Source organism: Diabrotica virgifera, chromosome 8 (assembly GCF_917563875.1).
Source record: "Diabrotica virgifera virgifera chromosome 8, PGI_DIABVI_V3a".
NCBI lineage: Eukaryota > Metazoa > Arthropoda > Insecta > Coleoptera > Chrysomelidae > Diabrotica > Diabrotica virgifera.
Window position 1 is genome coordinate 12,731,366 of NC_065450.1, and position 18,820 is coordinate 12,750,185.

The 18,820-nt window shown below is 35.1% G+C and overlaps 1 protein-coding gene across 2 annotated transcripts in view; it reads right to left on the minus strand.

Moving 5' to 3' along the window:
* Positions 1–10,175, minus strand: part of LOC126889564 (uncharacterized) — a 110,267-nt gene extending 100,092 nt beyond the window's left edge. For both annotated transcript variants that reach the window (XM_050657945.1, XM_050657946.1), the window contains exon 1: positions 9,115–10,175. In XM_050657945.1, the coding sequence (XP_050513902.1) occupies positions 9,247–9,906 (660 nt within the window). In that variant the 5' untranslated portion in view covers positions 9,907–10,175 and the 3' untranslated portion in view covers positions 9,115–9,246. The remainder of the gene's footprint in view (positions 1–9,114) is intronic.
* Positions 10,176–18,820: the final 8,645 nt, after the last annotated feature.

An 18,820-nucleotide genomic window follows, 5' to 3' on the forward strand; every position in this document is an offset into this window, starting at 1 on the left:
CGTGTTTTGCTGTTTGTAGAAATAATATATTTCTTACCTTATAGTTTCTGTGCTTCCTTATAAATAAATGTAAAGTAACCAACGCTGCGTGAATGAATAGAGAAAGAACAGTCGAAAACTAACTTATACATACACATTACACATACAATAACAGAAATGTAAACATAACCTGCCTGACTCAGACTAAGGAACGACTAACGAGCGACGAGCGTAATAGCACCCACTGGTTCGCGCGCGCCGGCACCGGCGCACCGCACTTACGACAATTGCGCGCGCATAAGTTGCCATAATATATGTAATTTTACCAGTAATTACATAAATTACGGTAATTTATGTAAATTTATCATAAGTTACGTTAAATTTCATAAATTACGTAAATTCCAAAAATTACATAAATTACATTAAGTTACGGGTATCATGTAATATTACCGTAAGTTACGTGTAATTTATGTAACGTAAGTTATGTAATTTTACAACTCACATCACTACTTACATCACGCATATTTGTTATAATAATTGCAAAGTAGAACACCTTAGCTAAAGTCCACGTTTTGCTTAGATCAACAAGGTCGATTATTCATTTTGACACACTAACGAGAATATATACAAACATATTTACAAAACGAAGTATTTAATAAATATGGGAACACGATTAGATTTGAGTGATTAGTGGGTCAGTCGAATTAGTTAGTTAGGTTTGGGTGGTTGCTGCCGTTAGAGCAGAATAATGTAATCACCTATCAACTGAATACATTTATATGGTATTACTTCAATCAAATAAAGGAGTTATGAGAACATAGTGCCTTCCTGATAGTCAACCCCATTCCAGTATAGTAAATATCCGCTTACCACCATAACCCCTTAATTCAAATTTTCATGATTCTGTTGCCTTTAGTTCTTGAGATATTTCTGATAGGCCCTTTATTTGCCTCACCCTGTATACACCGCAAAAAATACTTAAGCTTAAGGACTTAAGCTTTGTCCATAAAATTGTATAATTTTCAGTGACAATAAAGCATAGTTCTATTCTATTCTAAAAATAAGTAATATTTTTTATATTTATTAAGCGCAACAGGCCTTGTAGGCCTAGGGCTAAAATGTTTACATTTCTGATTACATAAATAATATAATAAATAACTTAATATAACTTACATAACTTATAAAACTTAAAAATTTTATTTAGTTACACTTCAGTCTTTTTATACACTCCTTCACCACCTCTCTTCATCTCCTTCTGTCCAATGCTAGTTCTTTCCATCTGTCAATGTTACTTTTCTTCAAGTCTTTATACACACTATCCTTCCACCTTTTCCTTGGCCTACCTTTCCTCCTATTTTGTATTGGTCTTCGTGAAAGTACCATTTTTGGCATTCCTTTACTTCCCATTCTCTCGATGTGCCCCAAGTATCGTATTCTCTGTGCTTTGATCGTCGTCGTGATCGTTGGCTCTTGATATAGTTCTTCCAATTCTTTTTTGGTTCTTCTTCTCCACTGACCTTCTATTTTCACACCTCCATATATTGCTCTTTGCATTTTTCTCTCCCATCTTTCTAAAAGGTCTGTTTCTGACTTTTTGAGCACCCATGTTTCGCATGCGTATGTTACTGTAGGTCTGATAACAGTCTTAAAAATTCTTATTTTTGTTTTTCTTGATACGTATTTGGATTTCAATAATGTGCGTAATGCTCTATATTTTTTATTTCCTTTGGCTATTCTTGCCTTTATCTCCCCTTCTTCGTGACCATTTTCGTCTATTTTGGCTCCCAGGTAAATAATTTCTTCGGCTCTTTTGAACGCGTATGTTTTTTCTTCATCTATTTGTACTATGATGTTACTCTTTTGTACTCTTTTTCTTTTTGGATCTCTCCCATTATCATATACTTTGTCTTCTCTTCATTTATTTTAAGTCCGAATTTTTTGGGTTCTGTTATTATGTTTTTCATTAACTTTTGTAGTTCTTTATTGCTTGTTGCTAATAGCGTCAGATCATCTGCAAATGCTATGCATTGGTGGCCGTTTTTAAATATCGTTTCTTGCATGTTTATTCTGCTTTTCCTGATTATTCCTTCCAATATTAGATTGAATGCCTTTGTTGATAGTGGGTCTCCTTGTCGTAATCCTTCCTTGGTTTCAAACTTTTTGGATGTATACCCTTTCCAAGCTATTTCATTTGTTGTGTTTTCCATCGTCATCTTTACCATCCTGACAATTTTACTTGGTATCCCCAATTCTTTCATCAGTTCGTACATCTGCTGTCTGTTTACTGTGTCGTAAGCCTGCTTAAAGTCTATGAACAAAGCATATAGTACTGTTTTATGTTCGTAACAGGTAGTCTGTATTTCTTTTAAGGCAAATATTTGGTCAGTCGTTGATCTGTTGTTTCCAAAACCTGCCTGGTATTCTCCCAGTATTTTTTCCGAATATTGACTTAGCCTTTTCTTATACTTTGTGCCAAGATTTTGTAAACTATTTCTAATAGTGAGATGCCTCTGTAGTTTTCGCATAGCATTCTATCACCTTTTTTATGTATAGGGCATATCCTTGCTATGGTCCACTCTTCTGGCATTTTTTATACTTCCTATATTCTTTTTATCAGGTCATATATCTCTTTCTGTAGTCTTTTCCCTCCTGATTTTATCATTTCGGCCGATATTTCTGTTATTCCTGGGCTTTTGTTATTTTTCAAGCTCCTTATTTCGTTCTTTACTTCTTGTTCTGTGGGTATTTCTATTGCTATCTGATCATCTTCAATTTCATGGTTTGTTTCATTTTGCACTTCGCTCTTATTTAGCAGTTCTGTGAAATAGTTTTGCCAGTTTCCCATTATCTTTTCCGGCTCATTTAGCAGCATCCCTTTATCATCTCTCATATATGGGTTGTTTGTTTGATATCCTCTTTCCATTTTTTTTGCTTCCTGGTAGAATGATCTTATTTCTTTTTCTTTTGAAATTTTTCTTCTATTTCTTTCAGTTTGTTCTCGTTGTATTTTCTCTTTTTGCTTCTACATTTTCTTTTCATGATTTTTCTCAGTTCTCTGTATTCTTCTCTAGTACTTTCTTCGTCATTTGTGAGATTTTTGAGTCTTACCTTTCTTATTGCTTCTGCTACTTCTTGACATTCTTCATCATACCAATCTTTTGTTTTGTGTTTTCTTTTGGATTTTGCTAGGATTGCTTTACTTGTGTTCAAGATTGCTTCTTTTATATTTTCCCATTGTTTGTCGGGGTTTGACGTTTCTTGTTCCCTGATTAGTCTGTTGGTTATTCCCTGTTCATACTTCTGCTGTGTGTTGTTATCTTTTAGTAGTCCTATGTTGAATTGTTTTCCAATTTTTTCTTTTGCTTTATTGTTTTCCTTTATGTTATGCCCGATTTTGTATTCTGCTCTCACCAAGTAGTGGTCCGAGTTACAGTCCGCTCCTCTCATGCTCTTTACATTTATTACATTGTTTGCATGTTTCTTTTCTATTAAAATATGGTCTATCTGATTTACTGTCTTTTTATCGGGGGAAATCCACGTTCCTTTATATATATATATATCTTTTCGGTGTAATTGTTTGCTTCTTATCACCATTTGCTTTTCTGTTGCAAAGCCTATTATTCTTTAGCCATTATCGTTCGACACCTCATGCTTACTATAAATATTTCCCTATTATGTGCTCGTATATTATATTCTCTTTCCCGACTTTGGCGTTGCAGTCTCCCATTATTATTTTGATGTCAAACCCTGGTAATTTATCATATTCTCTTTCCAATTGCTCGTAGAATTCATCTTTTTCTTCTTCTGTGGCATCTTCAATCGGTGCGTGTGCATTAATTATACTTATGTTTCGTTTGTCCCCTTTTGATCTGATTGTGCATAATCTATCTGATATTGGTTGGAATGCCATTACTCTTTCCTTCCATTTTCGCTGTATTATAAAACCTGTCCCTAACCTTCTGGTTTCTCCCCCGCTTTTAAAAAATACTACAACTTTTTCATATTTTGGCCACTTACACTTTTTGCTAGATCACAGATAAGTTTTATTTCTTGATGTAAGTAGTGATCCTGTGTTTGTGATTAAGGATCTCAGATATAAATCGAAGCTCACAATCTCAAACCGGTCAATTTTGGTGATTATAAATGGTTGTTATGTAGTCTATTTACTATGATGATCTTTATCTTTGAGGTGTTTAACTGAAGACCAAACATTTGACTTTCCTTTTCAACCTTCGATCAATTAACTCTTCTTGATTATTAGCAAGAGGGGTTTTCTTATCTGAAAAACGTAGGTTGTTTATTTTTCAGCTGTTTATTAAGTTGCTCTTTTCACATCCTTCAAGTGCTCTTCTCAAAATATGCTATTCTTCTTCTTCTTCTTTGTCTTCCTACTTTATAATAGGCTCAATGCCTGTTTTACTTCGGTTTTTAGCCTTAATTGAATTTGTCTGACCATCTTTTCCTCGGTCGTCCCAATGATCTTCTTTCATTTGGCGGTTTGTCTCTTGCTGTTCGTACTATTCTATTTTCTGCCATTCCTTCTATGTGTTGATTCCATTCCATTTTTTTTCTTTTGGTTCACATGTTTATTTTCTCTGTACCATATCTCGCTGGTATTTCCTCACTTCTTATTCTGTCTCTTAGAGTTTGGTTTATTTTTCGTAAGGCTTTCATTTCTGCTCTTTCCAGCAGTCTTTGTGTTTTCGCCGTATCTGTTCTTGTTTCCGCTGAGTACGTCATTATCAGTCTTATTGGTGATTTATATATCCTGGTTTTCGTTTCCGTTGTGAGGTATTTGTTTCTCCAGATTGTGTGCTCGAGACATCCTGCTACTCTGTTCGCTATGTTCACTTGTTTTTGTACCTCTTCTTCCACTTTTCCACAGCTTGATAGTTTTATTCCCAAGTATTCCGTTTCCATTATTTGTTCTATTATTTTGTTATTTACGACTAGTTTACATCACCTCGGTTCCGATGATATCATTATCGATTTAGTTTTTGCTGTTGAGATCATCATATTGTAATATGCTCTTCTATATGATTAATATTTGTGGAGACAACATCTTTGTTTGACACCTTACCGTACAAATATAAATATTATTAAATTAATTCCCCAAAATGGTAGCGCTATTTGAAAAATAAAGAAAACTAGACGGCCCAGCAAAATTGTCTACTAATAAAAGGTTTGATTTATGGGAATATGTAAGTAGGAAATACCAGAGGAAAACATATTTTTAAAGAAAATGGTGGCGACTGGAGGCCTCAAGAGGCCTTACGTAAACAGGTTTAACCCTTAAGTATCAACATCTTAACTCAATGACGTAAACACTAACTAACCGCCTGACAGACGGGTTTAACATTTTAGTGGTAACTTTTGTTTCTGTTAAATATTTTAATGCAAAAGATATCTGGATGACTTACTGAAGGTATTGATTATCTAAAAAACACAATATTTGATCTAGTTTTAAAATAAAAAACATTATAACAAGAATGGAAGGATTGTTTGTGTACCTTTTTACCTCCCGAAAAAAAGGGTGATAAAAATTAAACAAATTAAAGAATCTTAATAAAAAATTATAATCGAGTTAAACAAAGAGTAAAACAAAATGAAAATAAAAAGGTGTTTAAAAAATGATAAAACAAAAAAAAACTGACAGGTACTATATTTAGTACAGTGTAACAATGGTAGTCAGTGGCAAGATTTTCATCACAAATTGATTCCACTTCGCTTATGTCGTCTTCTACCTCATCAAATCATTTCAAAAGAGTTTCCTCTCAGTCTTTATTCCCTTATTTGATGTTTTTAACAACCTGCCGCAAATTGCCGAATTCAATACTACTAAAGAACAACCCAACTTGAAAAGTTATAAAGGGGTGACCTTCAAAATTTTCTAGGAAGGGAAATACCCCACTTTCGACAAGCGATGCCGTCTGAGAGGCGGGGTGTTAGTACTTAAGGGTTAAAACTGCTGTGTATAATATATAAGTAAAAAATTCAAAACAAACATAACAATGCAAAAGAAAAAATTCATGTACAGCCATTTTTAGAAAGGCAGTAAACAAAGTTCAAATTATAAAACTTATGATTATCCAAGCGCTATAGGTTAGCAAGATGGAAAGAAACCAATTTTAGAGTTGATAGAAATAGGTTAGAGTCTGGTAGTGGTAAAAAGAAATATATAATAGTGTAGAAAACAGAGGTGGAACCTTGCAAAATGGACACAAGTCCGGTTTTATTTTTTTTCTGTTATATCAAGGGGTGCTTATTATAAGACTAACTTTTTCTGAAAAATCTTCGCCCCGGAACCCCCTTTTCACCCCTTTAAAGGGGGTAATTTGTGGTTTTTGCGGAACGTACCTTTACTGTACCTTTTACAAAAAATTTTTTTTACAGGAATATGAAGAGGACTATATTTTCTACGATATGTTTCCGACAGCATGTGTCTATCATCCACCGTTTAGCGAGGGTGGCGCCCCAAATTTGACAAGTTTTTAAAAAAGATGTTTTTTAAAAAAATATATTTTTCCGTAACGGTAACGGAAATTAAGAAGAAATCCTGCGGCAATTATTCACAAATAAGTGACTGATTTTTTGGTATAGGTTCCACTTAAGGGCAATTGCCCTATTTTTAATTACAGGGTGGTACCTTTTAAAAAACCCCTTTTCATACCGTCTGAACCGTTTATGCTAGAGTAAAAAGACTTTCAGCGATTACCCATGTACTGGTTTTATTTACAAATTTGTATAATGCACCCCCATTTTTTCCCGGAACCACCCCAAAAAAAAGAAGAATTAATAAATAAAGTGATTTTCTTGGAATATTTCACACACAATGCCCTTTATTAATATGCTTCATATATCATTTTGTGAACGTTATTATTACCCATGCATGGACACCAAAAGCAATTTCCTAGTGCAACCTCTGTAGCCAAAAAAAAAAAATAAATAAAATGGGGGGTTAAATTTTTTTTTGTTTTTTGCTTTTTGATCCATATGGGCATATGCTTCATCAATAGTGCTTTTCAAAAATATATATGGTGATTGCAACATCCCTGCGGAAACCACCAGTATCCTTGAAAATATATTGCAGAAACTACCCCTATCCCTCGGCGAGGATGTTTTTAAGATTTTCTCATTACCTTTGCATTCTTTTTAAACAAAACTTATACAAGGTTAAAGACCACTATTTACTCTAAAAATTAGGTCCTATTCATTTTTTTCGTATAAGCAACCGTTACGGCACAGTGGCGTTTTTTTTTTTTCGTCATCTGTTCGTTTTATTGATAAAGTACTTATGTAAAATAAAACAACACAGTGTAACCTACAAATTATGACCTATGCACATTTTACATTCTTTGCTCACCAAAGCCATAGTGGTGGCCCAAAATCAATTTTTGCATATTTTCGCCACCTACACGCATTTTATTGCATTAATGCTACCTTAATAGCACAATATTCACCCCTAAGTGGTCGCTAAGCAGTGGCGGATCCAGGGAGGGGTAATGGGGGCGATAACCCGACCCCTCTCAAACCAAGTGATACTATATTTAAAGATTATAAAAATATTCATTTATCTTTATAAGAAATACTTATATTATATTAATATAATTTTTATAAGAATGACTTTTTATGCTTTAGCGACAGTGGCGGATCCAGCATCGTTAAGAGGGGGGTGCCAATTGGCTACATTTCTATAAAAATAAATGAATATTTTTATAATCTTTGAATATAATATCACTTGGTTTGAGAGGGGGAAAGGTGATCACCCCCATCACCCCTCCCTGAATCCGCCACTGCTTAGCGACCACCTAAGGGTAAATATTGTGCTATTAAGGTAACATTAATGCAATAAAATGCATGTAGGTGGCGAAAATATGCAAAAATTGATTTTGGGACACCACTGTGGCTTTGGGGTGCAAAGATTGTAAAATGTGCATAAGTCATAATTTGTAGGTTACACTGTGTTGTTTTATTTTACATAAGTACTTTATCAATAAAACGAACAGATGACGAAAAAAAATCAAAAACTTGAGCCCGCCAAAGCATATGAGGTTTACGGCGCCACTGTGCCGTAACGGTTGCTTATACGAAAAAAATGAATGGGACCTAATTTTTAGAGTAAATAGTGGTCTTTAACTTTGTATAAGTTTTGTTTAAAAAGAATGCATAGGTAATGAGAAAATCGTAAAAACATGCTCGCCAAGGGATAGGGGTAGTTTCTGCAGTATATTTTCAAGGATAAGGGTGGTTTCCGCAGGGAAGTTGCAATACCCATATATATTTTTGAAAAGCACTATTGATGAAGCATATGCCCATATGGATCAAAAAGCAAAAAACAAAAAAAAACTTTTCAGCCCCCCATTATATTTATTTATTTTTTTTTTTTTGGCTACAAGGGTTGCACTATAAAATCGCTTTTGGTGTCCATGCATGGGTAATAATAACGTGCACAAAATGATATATAAAGCATATTAATAAAGGGCATTGTGTGTGAAGGATTCCAAGAAAATCACTTTATTTATTAATTCTTGTTTTTTTGGGTGGTTCCGGGGAAAAATTTGGGTGCATTATACAAATTTGTAAATAGCACCAGTACATGGGTAATCGCTAAAAGTCTTTTTGCTCTAGCATAAACAGTTCAGATGGTATAGAAAGGGGTTTTTTAAAATGTAACACCCTGTAATTAAAAAAAAGGCAATTACCCTTAAGTGAAACCTATACCAAAAAATCAATCAATTATTTGTGAATAATTGCCGCAGGATTTCTTCTTAATTTCCGTTACAGTTAGGAAAAAATATATATTTTTTAAAAACATATTTTTTAAAAACTTGTCAACTTTGGGGCGCCACCCCCGCTAAACGGTAGATGATAGACAGATGCTGTCGGGAAATAAATCGTAGAAAATACAGTCCTCTTCATATTTCTATATAAGAAATTTTTTGTAAAAAGTACAGGAAGGGCTACGTTCCACAAAAACCACAAATTACCCCATTTAAAGGGGTGAAAAGGGGGGTTCCGGGGCGAAATTTTTTCAGAAAAGGTTAGTCTTATAATAAGCACCCCTTGATATACCAGAAAAAAAATAAAAACGGACTTGTGTCCGTTTTGCAAGGTTCAACCTTTGTTTCCTACTACTTTAAATAGGAACAGCATATTAGCATTATGACAGTCACCATGAATAATTACTTTCTCATCTGAAGTACCATCGCATGCTTCAAGAAAACGGCTAAAAATACTCTTTTCGCCATCAAACTTTTTAAATCTAACCTACAGGTCTTCTCTTCCAGCTTCTTTTAATGTATCGACTATAGCAATTGATTTCCTATCAAAGACTGCTTTAAAATTAGTAAATGCTTCGCTAATCAAAGGATGCAAGTCTTTAGAAATCCTTTTAAATTCTTCTGGATTTTGGTCTCTCATTGCAAAGGCCGAACCGTGTAATTTGGCGTAAGATTTTAAACACAATTTGATTTGATCAGAGTTCAGCGGTTTGTCTCTTTGCTGCAGCACATAACCTTTCTTTTTAAGATTTTCTAAAACTACAACGTTGTTTTCGCCTTCCAAAAATGCTTTGTGACACTTTGGAACTATATAATAATCATCTTGGAGCGTCTTACTTTTATGAAACTTTTGATATGCTGGAATGATGGTATCGTACAGGTACACTTCCCTTCTACAGAATTCGTGAATTGCAGAAATTTGTTTTTGAGCGGATGAATTCTGATTATTGCGTTTTAAAGCTACAAATAGAGTTGTATCATCTGCAACCCTGCCTTCATTGGACTGAAGTTCAACTTTTGCAAAAATAAAATCTCCAACATATCCTTCTCCTTTCTGGGTCGTATTTTCTATGGTGATAATACAATTTTCAGTACCTACGGATTGTTGAATCCAGGATTTTACTTCTTCTGTAAGAAAATATGACATTTTGCACTATCCAGAAACACTATCTATCAGGAATTGAGGTTTCAGCTAACTATAACTTGCACAGTTTTATAAAATATTGTCCAAAAATTAAACTTTTATAGTTTTGATAGTCTCGCTTTTATCTTTTGATAAATAGACAAGTTTAATCTATTTTAAATTAACATCTCAAAAATTGCGTAATATTTTCTTAATTTGTAGAAAACTTTTAAATATTTTTAGATACAAATCAACTATCAACAGCTGCTTCTTGTGCACCTTTGAACGTATAAGCAAATAACTAGATAAGTAGGAACAAAAAGATAAATATAGTAAATTACTAACTTCCTCTGTATAATTAAATACAAGAATGTTGCGTAAGAACAAAATGTGACGATGCTATTATTTTTCAAGGATAATGCAAAGTAAATAGTAGGGTAGATAAAGTTCCATTTGTTAAACTATTTACAAACAATAGTAAATAGACTAAGGCATTTAGCACAAAATAAATCGATTTTTAAATACAGCACCTGAAGACTTGCAACTTTTTGCATAGTTTTCAAGATGATATCAGAAAAAAAGTCTACTATGTATGTACTTATTTTCCGTGTCCGGAACACCAACAACTTTAAATTCTGTTTTTCCAATGGTTGGCCACATAGATGGCCCTGTCATTTGCTATAATTAAATCTTCTTCTGTGCAAGTCTCTCTTATCTCTGTGCATGATAGTAGATGCCGGCTGGTCTGAACCGCGCCACAGTCGCAGGTATCGTCTTCCCATTTTTTCAGGTTACTAGCACAACGTGAAACGCCGGTTCTTAGTCTGTTTAGCGCTTTCCAAGTCGGATACGGTAAATTGTGTCCAGCAGCCATTTCCTCTGAGGGAGGAAAATGTGTCACCGTAGCTGACGCTTGCCGTAGGTGTATTCGGCGCGTCTCTGGCGCTTCGGGGATTGATATTGATGTTTTCAGGAAGCTTTTCCGAGATCTTATTCGGCTTGGCTGAGTTTGGTGGTCATATAAGGGGTGTCTGCGGTCCGTCTCCTGCTTTTTCCATTATACCTCTGATATGACCTTCCTCCTGACAGGTGGTGGAGCAATTCCAGCTATGGGGTATACCTCTTCGATAGGTGTAGGTTTCAGGCAACCCGATATTATACGGACTGTTTAATTTAGAGCCACGTCGACGTTCTTTGCGCGAGCAGAGTTTGCCCATACTGGTGCTCCAAACTCCGCGGCCGAAAAACATAATGCCAAGGCAAAAGTGCGGAGAGTGTGTGGTTGCGCTCCCCATTTTGTATTAGTTAGCTTGCGGATGATATTATTTCTGGCACTTAGTTTCTTCTTGACATATTGGCAGTGGTATCGGTAAGACAGAGTTCTATCCAGACGGACGCCAAGGTATTTTGGCGTCTTGTTGTGTTCCAGCATCTGACAATGCCATTCCACCTCCAGCGGCCTTCGGGCATGCTTGTTTCTCAGGTGGAAAGCACATACCTGGGTTTTTGTGGGATTGGGTTTCAGATGGTTGTTATCATAGCATACAGCTAAGTCTCCCAGGGCATCTGTCAGTTTCACTTGGACTTCATTGAAGGTTCTTCCCTGAGGTGCCACAGCTGTATTTATTATCAGCGTAAATAAATTGCCTTGTTTGTTTGTGTATGGGTTAGTCGTTGGTGTATATGTTGTATAGAATCGGCGCGAGGACACTTCCTTGTGGTAGCCACTTTTTTGGTCCCTCCACCGACTGTTCTTGGACTGGAGCGTTACATAGAAGCTTCTATTCTGGAGTAGACATTTCACTAACCTTGTTAGTCGGAAATCCTTTGTAGTTTCGTAGAGTTTTGCGAGTAGCCGTTGATGGTTAACTGTATCATAGGCGGCAGTTAGGTCTATAAACGCTACTCCTGTTATTTCCTTCCGTTCAAAACCATCTTCAATATGTTGGGTGAGATTAAGAATTTGACTGCAGCAGCACTTTCCGGGCCTGAATCCTGCTTGTTCTGGAATAATTTTAGTCTCCACATATGTTGCGATCCGGTTCAGTATAATTATTTCAAAGGCCTTGAAAAGGTGGCACAAGAGAGACACAGGTCTAAAACTCTTTGTATCCGCCGGATCCTTCCCTGGTTTTAAGAGGGCTATCACTCTAGCTTTCAAATCCACGAGGAAACATTTCCTGTAGTTGGCTGTATACCATTACAAAAACATAAAATCCTTTATAAAAGGTATATTTGTTAAAATCCCTATACAGGGCTATATCAAAGACATAACTAGTTTTCGATCGGTTGACCGATCATCATCAGTGTAATCTTAGAATCTACATGCTAACCACCAAAGTAAATATATTTGGGTATAAACCCTTTATAATTGACCCGTCATAGGAACATATGAAGAAGATGTGATTTATAACATGGATGTATAAAATATCCAATGTTATACGCCCGAGGTACCAATGAGCTCAATCTGACAAGTTCACATCATGGCTGTATGGAAGCAAGCTGACTTGCTTTCAGCCCATTTTTCTAGTTCTTCGCCATTGGAATCTGTTTCGTTGTAACCCCACGCGACACTGTGGCAGTTGAAGTCACCCAGTACGAATTTGATTTGCTGTGATTGAAAGTTACTCGGTTTTTCAAAAGCAAAATCAGCGTTTGGTGGTTTGTAGATTGACGTTACTGTACAGGAGTTTATCGCCACTGTGAGGATCTCGATGTCATTTTGATCTGTTAGAGATGTGGACGCTACGTCGATATCTGGTCTGACGAAGACTGCGCTAACATATTGGTCGTGTGGTCTCTCCAGTATAAGCTTCATACCCCGAATCCTTGGTCTGCGGCTTGCAGTATCTCTATGGGTTTCTTGAACCAGCAGAACATCGACACCATGTTCTCTGCACATATTAGACAATAGGTTTCCTTTATCTGCTGATAGTCCTTCAATATTAATTGAGGTCGTTATCAAAAATGGCCTTGATAAAGACCGTTTTGATTCTGATTGCATCTGTGTTGTTGGTGTACCGGTGTTGAAAGAATTAGCCGACATTACTCGTTTCCAGGCGGACGCCCGATTGTATTCACAAGTGATCACAATCTACGTGGAGGCTCCTTTCATGTCCATCCATTCATCCATCCGTCCAATGGCACTACAGCCCAAATCGAGCCTTGACCTCCTTCAATAAGCTTCTCCAATCATTTCGATTTACCGCTGTTCTTTTCCATGAACGCGTTCCCAGGAAGTTCCTGGCATCCTCATCGACCTCGTCTTCCCATCTCTTTTTAGGTCTTCCAACAGGTCTTCTTCCCTGCATTCTTGCATTCAGCAATTTTCTGGGGATTCTATTCTCATGCATGCGGACCACATGCCCTGCCCACCGTAATCTCTGCAGTTTAGTGTGTTGTGCTAGAGTTGGTTAGCTATATTGCTCGTATATTTCTCTATTATACCTAATTCGCCAGTTGTTATTTTCCATTATTGGGCCCAGTATTCTTCGTAATACTTTTCTTTCAAACACATCTAATGCATTGGCAGATTTCTGTGTCACCACCCATGTTTCTTAGCCATAACTTACTATGGGCCTGATTATTGTTTTATATACCCGGAGTTTTGTTTTCCGGGGACGTCTCGCGATTTAAATATGTGGCCCATCGCGAAATAGGCTTTATTTGCCAGCACAAGCCTTCTATTTATTTCCGGTTCTTCTTCACTGCTTGCAACCAGATCCATTCCTAGGTACGTGAATCTATTCACCTGTTCTATATCGTCAATAAAGTGTTGTTGCGCCGGTCTATTTGATCTGGTTTGTATGAGTAGTTTTGTTTTATTTGTGTTTATTGCTAGCCCTACTGCTTCTGCACTCTGTTTCAACTCAACGTAGATTTCTTCCGCTGCATTCATTGTTCTGCTCATTATGTTTATATCATCCGCGTATGCTGCTAATTGGGTAGATTTGTTTGTAAGTATGTTATTTCCGCTTACCATCAACCGTCTAATTACATATTCAAGAACAAGATTAAAAAGCGTTAGAGCCAGTCCGTCGCCTTGTTTCAGTCCTTGCGTTATCTTAAACGCATCAGTGATCTGTCCTTGAATACATACTTGTGCTTCTGTTTCTGTCATTGTCATTTGCACTAGTCGTATTAATTTTGATGGTATGCCAAATTCTTCCAATATATTAGGTAGAATTGTTCTATCTATTGAATCATAGGCTTGTTTAAAATCTACAAAGAGATTGTAAACGTCCATGTCATATTCCCATGCTTTGGCTAGTATTTGTTTAACTGTAAATAGTTGGTCAATGGTAGATCTATTTTGCCTAAACCCTGCTTGATATTCCCCGATGATTTTTTCCGTGAGAGGTTGAAGTCTTCGATTAAGGATGTTTGTGAATATTTTGTATCCCGAACAAAGTAAAGAGATGCCTCTATAATTCTGACACAATAGTTTGTCTCCTTTTTTATGAATAGGGCAGATTATACTTTTCTTCCATTGTTGGGGATTTCTTCTTCTATCCATATCTCTCGTATTAGCTGATACATCTGTTGGGTCAAATTCCTTCCTCCTTCTGCCGGTATTTTATCTATTCCCGGTGCTTTATGGCTTTTTTTGTATGTGGATTGCCGTTTGGACCTCCTTTAGCGTTGGGGGTCTAGTTAATTCATTGTCTTCTCCATCTTCCCCCAGCTCTTGTTGTTGTACCTCCTGCCGTGCCTGCTGCTGCCTCTGTTGTTGTAATGGTGGTTGTGCCCCTTTTTTTAATACTTCCTTAAAATATGTCATCCAGGTTATCTTAATTTCGTCCATATCGCTAATAATTTCACCCTTCTGATTTTTGCAGAGGCTAGTCTTCGGTTTGTATCCCTGTCTTAAATGTTTAATAAGTTGGTATGCACTACGTGTTTCGTTTTCCTTAAACTCCCTCTCTATGTTTAGTATCCGTTGGTTTTCGTACTTTCTCTTTTTCTGCCTGCACAGTTTATCTGCTCTTCGTCTTTTGTTCTCAAATTCTGTTTTTCTCTCTCTAGTACGTCTGAGTATGTAATTCTTATGTGCTTCATTTCTTTCCTGTATAGCTTGTTTGCATTCTTCATCGAACCATGTTTCTTCTCTCTGATTCATGTCCCCCTGTATAATAATTATAATAATGGGTGAAAATGCATAGTTGCATTTTAAAGTGCATAGAGTGCATCCAAAAGTGAATAAATAGGTCAAAATAATAAGTGTATTAAGGGCAAAAGTTTGTTAATTAAGGGGATTTGGGGTCACTGAAGACGAATTGGGGTCACTGAAGACGAATACGTCGGAACCGATCACCGGAGCACCTGGTGCACCCAGGTTTACTGCTAAGGCACGTTGTCTGAAGTTTCAAGGGTATTCGGCACTAAATTGATGCACCAAACAGATTACTTAAGTGTTTTAGGATCCCTGAACAAGAATACGCCATTAGAACCTACCTCTGGTACACCTTGTGCCCAAAAACCCTCCAAACTTCAGTTGACAACATGACTAAGCAGTATTGGACACCAGATGGTCCGTTCTCAGAGCTGCAGTAACAGGCGTAACACAGGGCGCTGTCTCAAAATCTTATGATAAGTACAGTCGAACCCGCTTATTAGAATCCCTATTATAGGAATATCCCGGTTTATGGAATATAAATTCAAGTTCCCGAAACGTTTCCATTTACTCCTTAATAAATTTATCCGTTTATTGGAATAGGATCTAACTAGATAATACCGCTTATTAGCATATTTTGCAGGTCAACGAATATTTTTTTTCCAATTTACTAAAAATTTCAATTATGTTTGGTATTATGGTTTGTCGTCAAGGGCCTGTAGTGCTGGATTAGATATTATTAGGGTAATAAATATTTATTACTTTGTTACGAGTACCAATTCGATCTTTAGCCGACAAATGCATGGGTCATAAAATAATGTTTATTTGTCTACACAAAGGCACTGTTGCCTGATATAAAATTGTTAGAAGCATTTTATTTAGAATTCACTCAGAGAGTACCTACTTGTTTGCAAGATGTGAATTATGGCTTTGTTAAATTCGAAAAGAACAGAAAAGAACAAGAATGTAACAATCCATTTCTTGACGCCAATAAAATTTCTATTCAACCAATGGATTAAGGATGACCAGACGGATTAGCAACGAAAAAGCTATAATTACCAATAATTTCTCAAGAAAAAATAAGTAATTTTGTTATATATGCATTTTAATAAGAAAACATTTACATATCTACATATTGCCTACCTACCTGCCTAATTACCTACTGTATTCATTCACACACATGTAATGTAATTTGGTATTTAACACATACATAGATAAGTAGTAGTAACACTACTGTATTATTGACGTAAAAAGACCTAAAACCATTTACATACACTGATTATGTAGGTACATATAGGGTGAGGCAGATAACTGGCCTATTAGAAATATCTCGAGAACTAAAGGCAACAGAATCATGAAAATTGGAATAAAGGGGTTTTGAAGGATGATCTATTAAATGAAAATATTTTCATCTCTTTGCAACTTCCGGTTATACCGGAAGTTGCTTATAACTTCATTTTTTTAAATGGTACACCCTGTATATTTTTACATTTTTGGATTCTCTTCGATGTCTTCTTTCTTAAAATATGAAGTTTTGTAATAATATACAGGGTATTTTAAAAGATAATTACGTTTTTTTATTAATTTCGTAGCAATATTCACACACTGTAGAATTGTAGTAGTTTGACATCTAAAACTATACTTACGTTCAAATGATTTTTAATATACTCTACTATTGTTAAGAATCATTAGTATAGCTAAATTTTTAATTTTAGTATACAGGGTTGGTCGAAACTCGGAATGAGTATTTTCTGAGTTTTCTTAAATAGAACACCCTGTATTTTTGCATTGTAGTGAAATGATATTTTATAGTACTTTTTTATTTCTTAAGCATTCCCTATACCTAACTGCTTTAATTTGTGAGTTATTGGTGAATCAAGCTAAGCATTAATTGCAACAAAAAATACGTAAAATTTTATTAGGTTGGCCGTGAAAATACTCAATCCCAAATAATTTTTCAGAAATAAATACATATTAATCCAGACTGGTCCTTAAAATTACCAATAATGGTTTAGCTATCAAAATACCTACGTAGTTAAGATTGTTGGTTCGATTAACAATTAAGCACAAATTAAAGCAGTTAGGTATAGGGAATGCTTAAGAAATAAAAAAGTACCATAAAATATCATTTCATTACAATACTAAAATAAAGGGTGTTCCATTTAAGAAAACTCAGAAAATACTCATTCCGAGTTTCGACTAACCCTGTATACCAAAATTAAAAATTTAGCTATAATAATGATTCTTAACAATAGTAGAGTATATTAAAAATCATTTGATCGTAAGTAGAGTTTTAGATGGCAAACTACTACAATTCTACAGGGTGTTAATTTTGCTACGAAATTAATAAAAAATCGTAATTATCTTTTAAAATACCCTGTATAATATTACAAAACCTGATATTTTAAGAAATAAAACATCAAAGAGAATCCAAAAATGTAAAAATATACAGGGTGTCCCATTTAAAAGAACGAAGTTATAAGCAACTTCCGGTATAACCGGAAGTTGCAAAGAGATGAAAATATTTTCATTTAATAGATCATCCTTCAAAACCCCTTTATTCCAATTTTCATGATTCTGTTGCCTTTAGTTCTCGAGATATTTGTAATAGGCCCTTTATTTGCCTCACCCTGTATATGATATACATATTGGCATAGTATGTAATAAAACTACTTATTGGCATAGTATGTAAATAATATTATTACGTATATTCGGTAACACTTATTTCGACTTGCCACCAATGATCGGTTATTAGAATATCCCGGTTATAAGAATATTTTTGCCTTGCACAAAGGCTATTTCAATAAGCGGGTTCGACTGTATCAGAAATTAGAAATGCTTGAGAATAGACCACAAAAGGCCCCAAAATATAACAAAGGCTCGTTACCATATTTTTATTGTCCTAGTAGCTAGAAGAATTCTTAAAATTTTTTCCCACTTCCCTATTTCAGTAAGTGTATGTTCTCGAGTTTTTTTATTAGAATATTTATCAAATGATTTGTCATACGAATCATAAATAAATATGCTCTTGAACTTTTTCCAAGTCAATAACATATTTACCAGCAGCTACTTCTCGTAAACGAATTTTAAATCAGGGTTATTATTGAGATATTATTTAACTCATAGTGTATTATTTCACAAGATTGGGCATTCACATGCTTAATCTGCTGTTAATTTATTTTTAGATTAAATAAACAAATTAAAAAGTTCAAAGTCATTGTTAATAAAAAATTATTATAAATTGAGATTTTACACAAAACTTATCAACGTCGCGAATTTTCAATATAGCCCAGTCTGGAGCATTTGACCTGGCATTACGAGCTGCCCCAAATTTTATTTTTCTAATCTTTAGGGGGGTCAAGAGTAGTATAAATTTAAAATCTCGACTGACTTTGACCGTTGAGTTAGCCGCCATCTTGATTTTAAAGTAGAACTGATTTTGCTCAATATCTCCGCCATTTTAAACTTTTCGACAAAAAGTGTAGAAACTGAAATTGTTGAAAATGCGATTTTCTATAATTTCGCGTATTACAATTTTTTTCGTGCGGTCGATATTTTCCAAGTTATGGGGAAAAGAGTGACAGTTAAAGCATAATTTTTAATTCATTGAAATATCTCGTTTATTATTAGTTTTACAACAAATTTGAATTCATACAAAAATGAAGAGAATTAAATTTTGTACAATTTTGATTTCTTTCATTTTTTTTATAAAATAGATATTTAAGATAGTACGTATGCAGTAAAGGCGAGAGCGTAAGACCTGATTGATTTTATAGCAATCGTTTTTGTTCAATATCTCCGCCATTTTCAGCTTTTCGACAAAAA